This window comes from Pristis pectinata, chromosome 15, assembly GCF_009764475.1.
Source record: "Pristis pectinata isolate sPriPec2 chromosome 15, sPriPec2.1.pri, whole genome shotgun sequence".
In the NCBI taxonomy this organism is placed as follows: Eukaryota; Metazoa; Chordata; class Chondrichthyes; order Rhinopristiformes; family Pristidae; genus Pristis; species Pristis pectinata.
In genome coordinates, this window is record NC_067419.1 from 10,166,256 (window position 1) to 10,181,195 (window position 14,940).

Genomic DNA, 14,940 nt, shown 5'->3' on the forward strand with positions numbered 1-14,940 from the left:
TTCTCACCACTGCACACACTGCCCTCTCACCACTGCACACACTGACCTGACCACTGCACACACTGCCCTCTCACCACTGCACACGCTGCCCTCACCACTGCACACGCTGCCTTCTCACCACTGCACACGCTGCCCTCTCACCACTGCACACGCTGCCCTCACCACTGCACACGCTGCCCTCTCACCACTGCACACGTTGCCCTCACCACTGCACACACTGCCCTCTCACCACTGCACACGCTGCCCTCACCACTGCACACGCTGCCCTCACCACTGCACACGCTGCCCTCTCACCACTGCATACGCTGCCCTAACCACTGCACACACTGCCCTAACCACTGCACACACTGCCCTCTCACCACTGCACACGCTGCCCTCACCACTGCACACACTGCCCTCTCAGAACCTTGCCATCATGCAGACTCCTTCCTTGCCCCCAGTTGTGGAGGAAGAGGGGGGGAGGAGCAAAGGAGGCGGTGTGGACAGCAGGCGTGCTGTGATGGATTGACTCATCACCACAAGACTCCAGACAAGAGGTGAGGCCAAGTCACTAGACTCAGGCACAGCAAGAACTAGGGAATGAAGAGCAAAATCCCACTGATGCTGGACATAAGAGCAGAAAATATTAGTAATACACAAAAGGCCAGGACACCTACTTTGCTGAGTATTTCAAGCCATTTCCAGGACAATGTGCAGGCTTGTGCTGCCAGGTGCCGCAGAAATGCAAGCAATGACATGCTCTGAGAGAAGGCTGAGAAAGCTCTCATTGATGTTGAATTCTCCACCATAAACATCCTGTGTGTTACCATTGACCATAAACTAACTGGACCATACATTGAATTGATGTGGCTGCAAGATTCAGCATCCTGTGATGAATAACTCCTGATCCCTCCAAAGCCTTCCCTCTATTGACAAGTCAGGAGTGTGTTGGAATGTTCTCCACTTGCCTGAATGAGTGAAGCTCCAACAGCCTTGACACCATCCAGGACAAAGCAACCTGCATGGTTGGGATTCCCCTTGACACCCTGAGAAACCCCTCCCACCAATGCAGCATAGCTGCACTGCTGTAACAGCACAAAATGCACAGGTACAACCTGCTGGAGTGTGTTGGACAGAACATATACACAGCCCATGATGCTCAAGGGCAGGGCAGCAACTGCATTGGAGTCACAGTGCAAGGAAGTATCGTTAGTTCACCATGGACTTCTCAAGGGCAGTTAACGATGGGCAATCTATCTGTCCCTGGCAGGGACACCCACAACCCATTAGTGATATAAAATAAATCACTGCTTGGAATAAAAGCATAAAATGCTGAAAACAGTCAGCAGCTGAGGCAGCATGTGTGAAACGAGAAAACAGTTAACGTTCAGGTCTGAGACCCTTCATCAGAACTGAGAAAGAGAGGAACAAGTTAGTCTTGGTAACGGAGTAGGTGGGGAGGGCATGGGATGGAACAAAGCTGATAAGTTTGCCTTTGGGATACATCCTGTTTTGACTTGGAAGCTGCTTTTGTGTTGCTGGATCAACACTTGCATGTGATGGTTTTGAAGCTACCACTGTGTCTGTACCTTCGCTACAAGGAAGCAGCTCCTCATTCCCTTCTCATGGCCAGTTCAGAACAACCATTAAATTTAGGCCTGATGAAGACTTCATTGGCCTTGCCCTCTGGTGTAAGGGCATCTCTCAGCATCCCCATGGGCCATTGCTCCTGAGTGTGACTCCTTCCACTGCAGCTTGATGATTGACTTGGAGGGCTTCCCAGGCCTTTGAGAGAGGAGGGCCCCTTTAAGAGGGACAGATGCAGCTTCAGTTGGTACAAGTCAAAGCAATAAATGTAGCACTTGTGATCTTTGGATGCTGAGATCTTGACAGCAATGCTCAAATTTATTGTGTATCATGCAACGTCAAATGGATACAGGCTACTTACACATTGGTATTGGTTTATTATTGTCACATGTACCGAGATACAGTGAAAAGCTTTTTGTTTTGTGTTCCATCCAGACAGATCATTCCATACATCAGTACATAGAGGTAGTGAAAAGAAAACAGAATGCAGAATATAGTATTGCAGTTACAGAGGAAGTGCAGTGCAGGTAGACAAATAAAGAGCAAGAGCCACAATGAGGTAGATTGGGAGATCAAGGGCTCATCTTTTAGTGTACGAGAGATCCGTTCGAGAGTCCGATAAAAATGGGATAGAAGCTGTCCTTGAGTCTAGTGGTTAATGCTCTCAGGCTTTTGCGTCTTCTGCCTGATGGAAGGGGAGTGGCCGGGGGGAAGACAGAATGACCAGGGTGGGAGGGGTCCTTGATTACGTTAGCTATTTTCCCAAGGCAGCAGGAAGTGCAGACGGAGTCGGTTGTTTTGCGCGATGGACTGGGCTGTGTTCACAACTCTTCGCAATTTCTTGCGGTCTTGGGCAGAGCAGTTGCCTCTCTTTAAATAACTAATATGACATGGCACTTAACATTGAAGACATATCAAAGTATCGTCCACAGGCGTAAATCAAACTGAATGAATGTGCTGAGTTTTCCAGTGGTTCCTTTTTCTTTTAATGGTACTTGACTGAGGAGTTATCAGTGTAATTTTTGACCTATGCCAAGAGCCATTCAGATATAACATAACCTTTAACATATTGAAGTACAATTTATCATGTATCTGTGCTGCCTTCCAATCAGCCTTTTTCATTACATATAGTAATACCAATACATATCCCTGTGTCTTTGTTATTGAGGAGAGCTGCCTACATAATTGTTATATTCCATGCTCAAGTCTCTTCCCAAGTACAGACCCACTACTGTGTACCTCAGCCTTGTAAGATTTGGACAATTTCCAGGATGAAAGGTAATGAAAACATTTCTAATCCAAATGTAAAAATAAAGGATGAAGGTAGGACCTTAAAATAGAATGGAAATTGCTTCTCCATCACTTGATTTCTGAAAACAGCTTCCATTAAGGTCGAGAGGTTGTTAGTTCAGTAGATGGTGCCATTGATGTTGAGGCAAGGTATGGCTACCTTCACTTCAGATGGACTTTAAATCCCATCACCAGCACCCTCTAATGAGAAGGGAGCCGGGTTGCTCATCAACCTTGCTACCTTTGAACTGACACTGCTCTTTCCTATCTTGTTGAGGCCAGCCTGCACGGACTCCACAAGCTTTGCCGGCTTTGACCACAGATTGTTCGATAGCCTTGCAATCCAAGCCAAACTTAAACTTGCAGTCATTTGAAAATCAAATGCAGATGCTGAAAGTCTGAAATAACAATACTGGAAACATTTAGCAGGTCAGGCAGCGTCTGTTTAGAGAGAAACAAAGTTAATCTTTCAGGATGAAGATCCTTCATCAGAAGTGGGAGAGAAAGCAAGTTATTTTAATTTAACTTCAAACTAATTTGTTTTCTTTGTCCCACTTCTGACAAAGGAACTTCGATCTGAACTCTGTTTTCTTTCCACTGATGGTGAGTCATTGTAGAGTCGTACAGAACGGAAACAGAGTTGAAGGCACACGGTATGAGCAAGTGAAGTATCTTGCCAGTACTGTGTCCATCCGATCTGCTATTGCAGCCAGTGCCTGGCATTCAATTGCAGCTCCAGCTTGATGTGGGCCTGATGATATTTTATCAGGTATCCCTGAATGTGACATTGCATCCCCTGGCAATGCCCTGCCTCTTTGAGCAGGTTGTCCAAGTTGCCATCTCAGAACCAGTGGAAAATTCCCTGCAGGAGAGTTACTCGTCATCCCCCTCAATGAACCGCAGCAGTGGTGTGAATTAATGGCCAGCTCCACTTTGAGAACTGGAGCCCTGACACCAATTAGCCCCGGTTCATTTCTAGCCAGCCGCATGTGTTGGTGAAATGACAAGTGCTTAATGAACACTAATGGGGAAAATCAGACTGCTGCAGGTTTTAAGCACATACCTGCGCTTGCACAAAGAGCACGGAATAAAACCAGGCTGGAAAGTTATTGAAACACCAGCACGGAGACAGAAGGCATGGATCTGCCTCTGCGCTAACTCAAGATGTTTTTAAGAGTGAGAGACTTCCCAGCCCCAGCTCTTGTGCAGAAAAAATCTGTTGTCAGGATAATTGGTGACCATTTTTGGTCAGTATTTAAGATTATAAATACTGAAGTAATTATTGTAAAAATTAACAGTCGGATTTTTTTATATAAACAGGACTATACCTCTAATGATGGGGGCTGCATCGGTAGGTTGATTGTCTACCTTTACTCTGACACACAGGAGATCTATGATTCTAAGTATGATTGCAATATTCCATGTAACTCTGGGCATTCCATCTTCAAAGGACAGAACCACAGCAACAAGAGTTCAGAGATGGATGACAGAGATAATTCTGATGTTTGAGATCCGAGATTAGAGGAGGAGGAATATGAACAAAGACTTTTCTCGTCATGGAAACTAAAACTGGGAGGGAAAATGGTGGAGGTTTTTAAAATGATGAGCAGCATGAGTAGCATTAACAAAATGTAATGTGTAACTTAACGATCAGAAAACTGGAAAACACAAACTTTGGCATCAGTAAGTACCGTCGGCAGTTCAGAAATTAGAAAAGTTGCTTAACTTGAGTGGTGGATAAATTGATGTGTTGAACAAATTCAGCAAAAGGGGTTGATGTTATGCTGCACAACAGCTATATAAATCTCTGGTGGGTGTGTGATTGATGTTTATTGGATCAAGGATAGATATGGATCAGATTTCTGACAGTGTGTAATGCCTGCTCCTCTCCTGGAATCCTGAATACAACTGGTCAGAGTTGAAGCTGGAGAAGTAGTGGTGATATTAAGGTTGGACTGATACCTTGGATTGGTTTGGACAGTTGCTTTCTTGAGCCAAAGAGAAACATTCAATTGGTTTAAATGTCATAATTTGTGCAGGAATATTGTGAAGGAATGGATGATGATGACTTAGCCTACTTTTCCCCAAACTTTGTTTTATCTTTAATATCCTGGTCAGTAATGACATTACAATCACTAAGTGAAAGACATCGGTTTGGCAAGGTCTCCCAAAGTTGAGACTTTCTGACATTTACTTTCCTTGAGCTACTTTCGTTGCTTCACTCACTGCTGTGTGTGCCGCAGTCTGGAAACGGGTTGGTTTCATTTGTTTTCACATTGCATTAGCTGTGACTTTTGAAAGCTGCCCTGCATACCTTCTGTCAATCTCTTAAATGAGAAGTGAAGAAAAGTAAGAACTCATTTACTTTGGCCATCCAATCAGTCACCTGGCACGGCCATAGCAACCTCATTATTCACTATTTCACAACAACAAGGTACCTACTGGCATTTCACATCATCAATCATTATCAAGTCAAAATAAAGGGAAGATTGCATGGTCAATATCAGAGAGAGAGCCGTTCTTTAATGAAGACATTTCCCCTTGAGAAGCAGGCTGAGCATAGAGGTATGTACTCTTTAAGTTTAACGGAGATGCTTACGGTTTCCTTTAAATCACTTTCTGCGGGTGAGACCACTAAAAAAAGAACATGGAACAAATTTCAGCGGATGCGTTGACAGCCTTTTGTGAATGTCTTTAGTTTGTGGCTAAACAGCCAACCTACATTGTTTGCTCTCAGCTTGTCAAACTCTGGTGAGTGGAGAAAAAGCTGTCTTATTGCACCAAATGTTTCTATCCACATGGAACTCTGCCAAGTCCATTGTCACTCAGGCTGAAAAGTTATTGTATCAGATTATAAGACTGTGGCATCTATGAAATTTATTGAGAGTCATTCCCCAAGTTTTTTTGTTGTGTGAAGCTGCAGACATCTTGTGCAGTAAGTACAGCAGCAGTGGATTCTAATGGTCTGCTAAGGGATTCCAACTCTCACATTCATACATTAGGCATGTCATAGTCTCTCCAATATGTTGTGATCAGATGCTTAAGCCATATCTCTACGATCCCTGATTGAATTGTCTGCACTGTGTGATTATTTTCCTCTCATTTCAGTAAAACTGCATTGTGACCGCGAGAAAATGTATACTCTGGCCAATCTCTTGGTGGACTTTTATCCACCAGGTCAAAGATTCCAAGTCTGCAGAAAATAGCATTGTGGTTTAGTTTGAGGATCAACTTGGGGAACTTCACAGTTTAATAGCCACAGCAAATGACTGTTTTCACTGGTCCATCAGAACAGTTAAAGTAAATTCCTTCTGTGAGGAACTGCAGTTTACTCTCTTTGTCTCAAGGCAACACTTGCATTGGCTAAGTTTTCATTGAAAGTCATCAGTTTCTTATTCTCCTGGTTCAAAGCATGTACCTCAAACAAAAACAGTGTAATAGATGTACAAAAAAACATGATTTTGTACCAGCACAGAAATATTAAATAAACTTCAATGTAAGGTCAATATGGAATGAAAGAGGGAATGATCTTGTATTTACCTTAAGCAGGCCATGACCCCAGGATGTCTGACAAGCTTCAGAACTCTTTCGAAACATTTGAAGTGTAATCAGTGTTGCAGTGCTGGAAACAGCAGCAGTCAGTGGTCAAGGAAGGACCTCTGAGCAACAATGAAATATAAGGCATTCCCTTTCTGTGATAGAGTTCAGCAGAGAAATATAGGGTGGATGGAACTCCCTAAACCCTTCAAAATCTCTTGGACTTGGCAATCAAGACCTCAGTTTCCCATTTCTAGGCGCAAGAACCTACTCTTCAAAGTAGAAAAGGAAGAAACAGTTTTGCTCTCCACGACAGGAGAAGTTGTTCTACTGCACATTTACAAATAAGGACAAATTTCGGTCTCAGACACAAAAAATTTTCATCACTCAGCAACAACATCCTGCACTGGGTAGAGTTTGAGGCTGGTACAAGAAGATAAAATTCCAGAGCAGTCCAGAAATAAAACTTTCAGCATTGTCGGGGAGTTCATCATCTATTTTTTTCAGGTGGCTCTGATTGTTTACACTTTAAACGTCGAACGGTAAGTACGAATGTTCTCAATGGTGTCCTTGTTCTTCCAATCTGTTGCTTGCCAAAAGAAATACAAGTTAACATTTATGTGCATTTGAGAAACAATGGCAGTATTCATTGGAAATGTTCTTCCTAATAGGATAAACTCAATATCCTGTGGAAGTTAGTATGTGGACTTAGACCTGCTCTTATGGATCCTGCTGAGAGAGTACCATGTCCATGCTGCCAGTGGCAGGAAGGGAAGTAACTCTGAGAGTTTTGGAAAGAACAGAAATTCATAGTATTCAGGAAAAACCCTTCCTCTCACCAACCCTCCCCCACTCCCTCCACCTGACACCCCTGTTGTTTTGGTTAAAAGGAAACTGGAATTCTATGAAAGACTGCATTTAAGAGGTTTATTTAAGTGTGTTGCCACCATAAGAGACCAGAGCCCTAATGTGTGAAAGGACAGGACATTCAGAGAGATAAGCACAGTCAAGAGAAGATAATGCACCCCACCCTTCCAAACCTACCATTGGCCCAACATCCTGCCTGTCACTTGAACATCATCAGAGCTTTCTCCCTTAACTGTGACAAAGATTATTCCGGTATTAATCATTCATTTTGTGATGAAGTGTCTCTGAACTGTTACCCTTTAGCAAATTGTTCCTGCCTTGTCATTTTCTGCTGCAGTGGTCTGTTAAGTTGAACTTTATGTGCCACATCAAATTGGTATTTGAAATATACAGGCACGGTAGGGTTGCAGTTAGCATAACGCTATTACAGTGCCAATGACCCAGGTTCAATTCCGGCCGCTGTCTGTAAGGAGTTTGTACGTTCTCCCCGTGACTGCGTGGGTTTCCTCCAGGTGCTCTGGTTTCCTCCCACATTCCAAAGATGTAAGGGTTAGGAAGTTGTGGGCATGCTATGTTGGCGCAGAAGCATGGTGACACTTGGTGGGCTACACCCAGAACACTCTAATACCTAATACATGCCCTGAGTGTCCCTCACCATTTATAACTTACTGACTTTGGTCAGGGTCAAGTCCACAACTTGGCTCTTTCTGTGTAAAGCCTTATTCATGGAAGAAATATCTTGTTCAGTTCTGGCCACATTTCCCTGGAATGGGCTTATGATTTTTAAAAATTTTTTTTAAAATTTTATTTACAGCGTGCTAACAGGCCCTTCCGGCCCAATGAGCCCGCGCCGCCCATTTTAAACCCTAAAATTAACCTACCCGTACGTCTTTAGAATGTGGGAGGAAACCGGAGCACCCGGAGGAAACCCACGCAGACACGGGAGGATGCACAAACTCCTTACAGACAGCGACGGGAATCGAACCCCGATCGCTGGCGCTGTAATAGCGTTGTGCTAACCGCTACACTATGGCCACCTCTGGTTCTGACTGTATTTGCTGCTAATTGTAAGACAACAAGAAATATTGCTTACATTCTATTTATTTTTGCACGCCATAAAAAACCCCACAAGGGATATTGAGCACATCTGATTTGATCACAGGCTTGTATGACGGCATCTGTCAAATAGTAAAAGTGAAATCTTCTGTCATGTGGTCTAGAGTACTCCTTTATATTGTATAACAATGCCTTGGGGGGGAGAGGGGAAGACTCCAAAGAAAACCCATGATCTCTGGGTGAAAGAGGTGTCGAAACATTATGGAAACAGGGTGATTACATCTCTCAGGTAATTTGATAAGGTAGATACAGAGAAGCTATTTCTCCTGGTGAGGAATTCATGAAAAGTCTTACAGTTAAAGCTGAACTATTTGGAGTAAAATCAAAAAGTATTTCTTCTGCAGAAATGCAACATGAAAATGGGAGTTCAGAGAGCAAATGGTTGTGAATGCTGGATCAAGATTGTAAGGACTCAGGGAAAAGCCAGAGAAGTAGAATCAAGTTGTAGGTCAACATGTTCAAAATGAACAGCAGAAGAGGCTGAGGAGCCAGGTGGCCCACTCCAGGGTCAATCACCCAACCACTGCCTGACCAGTAGCATTGCACCTCATGGAACTGTGCAAATTGTGCCAAGACAACCACTTGTTTTGTTTGTAAATTATTCAGACCCCTTTTACATTCGTATTCAACCAGGGGAACAGGACAGTAATAATTCTACATATTTGCCAATGTGGTCTTCTGTAGAAATTGAGAACTCTTGTCAAGTTCAGTCAAAATTAGAATTTTGTTTCCACGAGCAAGTACACTGCATCATGTAAAACACAGTGGCCCAGAATTTGAAGCCAGCAGCAAACCAGCTGCTACTGGCCCACCTTGTGAGGGCCAACTGGCCCAACGCCCGCATGGCAGATGAGGCAAGTCTGTCCTCAAGTCGGGACTTCCTGCATGTACATCTTGTCATATGTGGGAACCAAAACAAGCCCTGCCCATGAAAATGCCTTGTTCTCTGAGCTCCATCCCTTGTCTTAGCCAGCTGTCAAAGATATTAAAACATTTGAATGTTTCTGAATAAATTTGACATCCTGAAAGTTTAAAACATTGTAACTATTAAAATTTAAAAATGAAAACTTGAAAGAGTATTAAAAAGCAAAAAACCAGTACAGAAAGGCAATTAAAGATGGCTAGATAAGCTAAAATAATTTGAAAAATGTATAAACTAATAGTAACTTAGATTTGAGTCTTCCACAGCCAATCTTCAAGTATGCAGGGACATTGATCCAGCACCATACCTGAGCTGATAAGGAGGATTCCCCACAGTAAGTGGAGGGGTATCATAGTGCTCAGTCTTCACTGGGAGTCCAGTAGGAGTCCAGCAGTCCGTCAGCTGCCAGGGAGTATAGGACTCCTCCATATGAGAACTCCAAACCTGCTCACTTTACCTGACTATGTTTCCCAGAGAATTCAGGCCATTATATTTCCTGCTGCTGTCGTGTATGAACTTTTGAAGCTGCAGAGTCTTACTTGATAAACAGAATGCATAACTATTACAACCCAGAAACAAGCCGATGTTTAAAGAGTTTACTTCAACGTTCATGCTCACAGAAGCTTTCTGCCCCTTCATTCATGTCAGCAGCATAACTTCCTATTCATTTTTCTTTCAGGTATTTATATAGCTTCTGCTTCAATGTCTCAATGTTATTTCTCTCAGCTACTCCATGTGGTGTCACATTCATGTTCTAACCACACTCTGGGTAAAGCAGATCCTCCCAATTTCCATACTGGACTTCAATTGTGATGCCTGGTCTGACTTACTCCACAAGAGAAGACCTCCTCCATTAGGTCGCTCACAGTCCTGGTCCATTAATAATTTCTCTGTACTGGTGTCCGATGTAATTCTCTCCTACACTTTCTCCATTGCCTCTATATCCTCTTCTATGATGTGAAGACAGCATTCAAAGTTAGTGTTTCCAAGATTCTATTCAACCTTGATGTAATCTTGCTGTCTTTCAGTTCCATGACTGGGTTAGTTCATGCACAGGTCAGTTAAGGAGCTGCAGACAGCACAGCTCAGGTCTCTTCTGCTGCTGGAGAGGTTGTTTGTACATCACAACTTATTTCCTAGTGGCAGACAGGCCTCTGCTTCAGATAGTGTACAATGATGTGATGTGATTGATATAAAGTATGCAAAGTTTTTAAAGTGTTCATATCTGATCTATATTAAGTTTGAAATGCAAGAATTTTTTTTCCTTGAAACATTCAGCTCATTTTTTTTTCTTCTTTAACCCTCAGGTCCAGGAGTCACTGTGCAGATCTCCTACATCTTGCTTAGTTTTGGCCTGATGCTTGGTGCCATCATTTGCCTAGAGCTGTGATTGTAGCCAACGTTATCTCCTCTTTACATCGGTAAAGAGCACTCCGTGAGGTGACTGAATCGTCTCAAGCCTGTAAAGATCTTTGCTCGCTGCAGACATCTCTGGTACCATCAAAAGCCAAATATAGTATGAATTTGAAAGACTTATTGTATACTTCTAGAGGACAGAAGGCATCAAGGAACTTTATCCCATCCACCACCCACCTTGCCCTCCCGCCCCCATTAAATACCAAGTAAACATAACATTGGAAGTGAATCAAAGGAATTCTTTTGACTTGTTCCAATATGCCTTATATAAACACTTACACTGATCTATGGCAGTTGCATGATTTGATCTAATGGTGCAAGTTACCAGTGACAGAATACCATAGCTTAGAGTTTGAGGAAAAGAATTGAAATCACCACACATAGGTGCTTTAACATTTAACAAAAAACAGTTAAGTAAACCAGAAATGAATGCATTGGTTGTTTTAAAAGTGAACGGAAGGTTAACCTTGTCATGTACTGTGTCTGTATGCAGCACTGTTCCTTAGAGTTGACCGCAGCCAATCTCCCATGAATGAGAACCTTCTTTTCAGAGAAACAGTCATAACAAATACAATAGATTGCAGGTTTATGGTTATCAGGCCACATTTTCCTTTCGAGAAGTGTGCACTCTGGGTGTTTGAAATCAGCTGCACCTTTTAGTTGCCATGATATGCATGCTGACATTGAGACATCCTACAGCTTTGCTCCTATGTTGGATAACTTCTCACACAAAGCCAGACCCTGTAATCAGAAAATAGAATAAACACATTTATACTCAATTACCAATTTGTTTAACTTGTGTGTAGATTTATACTGTGAAAGTAACATTCCAACGTAATGCTACTTTCCTTCTTGACTTGCCTTGCCTTCTTTGACCAACGTTAGATTAACTGGTTGATCACACTCAGCAGGTCAGGCAGTATATGTGGAAAGAGAAACCAGGGGTCTCTGACATGAAACGTTAACTCTGTTTCTCTTTCTGTAGGTGCTGCCTGACACAATGAGTGTTTCCAGCATTCTCCATTTTTTTTAATTTCAGGTTTCTAGCATCTGCAGTTTATTTGATTCACACTAATTGGTTGACTGCCTATTGTGTCTCTTGTGTCTCCACCTGCCTATTGTTGATTGTGGGACTTTCCTTCCTGCACTGAATCCTCAAATGCCGGATTTTCATGAAATAATTCCCTTTTTAAGAACTCATATTCTGACTTGTTTTATAGCTCTATCCCAGCTGCCCCGTTCCTTGACCAGCAGCAAGTGAGCCAGACATTGTCCATTTACTGTTTGTGGGAGTTTGCTGTTCATGAACTCTTGACATTCTTTTCTGACTGAAAGACAACCGCTCAGAGGCAACTGATAATACAGGAAGCATTTTGACACAGTTTTGAGAGACAAGCTGGCAAGCAGCAAGGATCTCCTCAAACTTGAGGAAGCTCGTAGAACTTTAATACATTCCAGACATCGGACCAACAATCTCGCCGCACTGTAGAAACTTGTAGGATTTTGGGGATGGGTACCACAATGGTTACTTTTTCTGCTTGAATGTCTTAACGTTTTATATTGTGTTGGCTGGTGAGTTTCTCCAATCTAACTTGTTAAACATTTTTAACGTTATTCAGTCAATCTATTTACTTGCTTTTGCCATCTCTTCACTTAGTTGCTTCTCTTCAATCACAGTTTGTCCTCTTCCTTTTTGATGAACTTGGCATCCTCCTTGTGTTGTGACAATGCCCAGTTCCCAGGCTACTCCTGAGGAATTACTGCAAGGGTCTGAAAGAATGTCCTTGTTCGCACAGTTTGATCTTACCTTCAATCACGTGTTGTGAAACCTGTTGATCCAACAATAAGCAATTGCAAGTTCTCTACACACATTCTGGTTCAATAAACAGATGTGGTAGCCTGAGACATCAACAAAAAAGACCTTAAGGCCCATCATACCTGTGCTAGCTCTTTGAAAAATGATATCACATCATCCATCCGCCGCTTTTTCCTTCTTTTCAGTTACATATCCTATTCATTGCAATTGAATTTACTTCCACCACCATTTCAGGAAGATTATTGTGCAACATAACAACTCATTGGATTAAAAAAAATCCCCTCAACTTCCCTAATTTTTACTTACCGGTTATTTTGATCTGTAGTTGGAGAGAGTTGGTGCTTTAGCACTGGTTAATAAATCCCATAAATCAAGCATCAGTCAGACCACTAAAGGTAAAGGAAAGAACACCCCCCCGTAACGTCAAAAAGTTGGTAAGTCCATGCTTCATGAGGGACATTACAGATCAGCAGGTTCTTGATGATTAAATAACCCAGGATCTCTTGTGCAGAGATCATTACTTCTTGTTTCCAGAGGCATGGAGGATATTTCCTTGAAGGAGTCCAGTGACAGGGGATATAGTTTGAGAATAAGGACTGAGAAGAAATTTCTTTACTCAGAGGATGGTGAACCTTGGAACTCTTTACCCTGGAGGACTGTGGAAGCTCAGTCATTGTGTTGACTCAGAACAGAACTCAATGGACTTATGAGCATTAAGGGATATCCTGGATATTGGGGCTGAAGTAAAAGATCAGCCATGATCTTGACAAATGGCAGGACAGCGTGAAGGGCCAAATAGCCTACTCGTGCTCTTATTTCTTATGTTCTTCTGATGAACTTGGTATCCAAATGAGAAGAGAAGACTTTAGTGAAACCCTCAGTGTCCAATCAATGGATGCTTCGCACAGCGTATGGTAACGTGTCAAATTCATTGTTGAATGAAATATCTTTTAAGCAGAGAAGTATCTATCTTGGAAAAGTAACGTTGCATGAAGGTGGATTCATTTGATTGGAACTGCAGAGAAGATCACAAATAATTCCAGAAATGTATGGGATCGTCCAATGTAGTGATGTTGATCTGGGAACAAAAGGATTTGCATTGAGAAACACAGATCATCCTACAGGGTTTCAATGCCAGCATGTTCATAACTAAATTTTGCAGCACTCACGCATTTTAACTGCTACTGTCTGTAAACACAGCGGTTACATCAAACACCTAAAGTTGAGCACAACCTCCAGTTGGTGTAGAAAGTGCTGCAGCAGCTGCCAAAACGCCTGAAAATAGCTAACGCTTTTGTCTATAAAAATTTCAGTGTTACATGTTGGTGCTGTGTGAGGAATTTAAAGTCCATTTATGATTCACTTGTCAATTAAGATTGAATGTGTGATTTTGCAGGTAACGCAAATGGTGTTGAATCAGCGGGTTAAAATATTAGTGCAATCTCGTGCTTTATAACAGAGTAATAGCTTTTGAATGAAACTTAGCACAATCTTGCTAGATAGAGGTAGATTCTTCTCATAGATTTCATGCTCTCTTCAAGCTTTGTCAGTAATGATGCAGAACTAGGCATTAAGGTATGTTATATGTGATTTCAGTAGTTTTAGTAATGATGGATTTTTTGCACTATGTCATTTTTAATATAAACTAAATGAGTTATTCTTATTTCAGTTACTTCATAGTACAATCAACCAGATTTATTTTCTGAAGGTTCATTTGTCAGATGAGATGTTTGTTCATCTTTAATTCAAATGTTTCTTGATCGAATTCATTTGTTACAACTGATTTCTGAACATATAAATAAATCAGAAGGGTTTCCTAAAAGTTATATTTTTCCCTGTTGATTTGCTGGTTGTTTTTGATAATCAGTTGTGAAAGAATTGTGCCTCGTTTTTAACTACATGAATGATTGGCTTGATTTCCACCAACCCCAGTCCATGCCCTTTTTTTCATTAAAACTGTTAAATATACAATGTCAAACTCGACTCAGTTTTGTGGTGGGGTACCAACATGATGCATTCATCTGAAATACCTCTGTCCACTAATTTAAAGGACTTCTTACAAATGATGAAACTCTGAAGTGTTTGTCCACTGTCTTCCCAGTTACAGCTTAATGCTATACTAAACAATTGCATAATGAAACATATATGTAAAGTTGAGGAGTGACCATGACAACGAAATAGTTACAATTACAGTTGCAGTGTTACCCCACAAGCTAATTTCAAAGGTGTTAGTAACATTCTAATTCAGTTGAGACTTCCTGCCCAGATTCTTTCATAATACTCAAATTGACCTGATGATACTCCCAAAATGTACAAATTCCACAGATGCTGACTAACCAGCTGAGTGTTTCCAGCGCTTTCTGTTTTTATTTAACATTTCTAGTATCTGCAGTGTTTTGCTTTTCAAATG

At 41.9% G+C, this 14,940-nt stretch overlaps 1 protein-coding gene across 1 annotated transcript in view; it reads left to right on the forward strand.

Moving 5' to 3' along the window:
• Nucleotides 1–14,356, forward strand: part of LOC127578251 (contactin-1-like) — a 659,394-nt gene extending 645,038 nt beyond the window's left edge. Inside the window, 1 exon segment of the mRNA XM_052030032.1 lies at nt 10,606–14,356. Coding sequence (XP_051885992.1) covers nt 10,606–10,688 — 83 coding nt within the window. The 3' untranslated portion in view covers nt 10,689–14,356.
• Nucleotides 14,357–14,940: the final 584 nt, after the last annotated feature.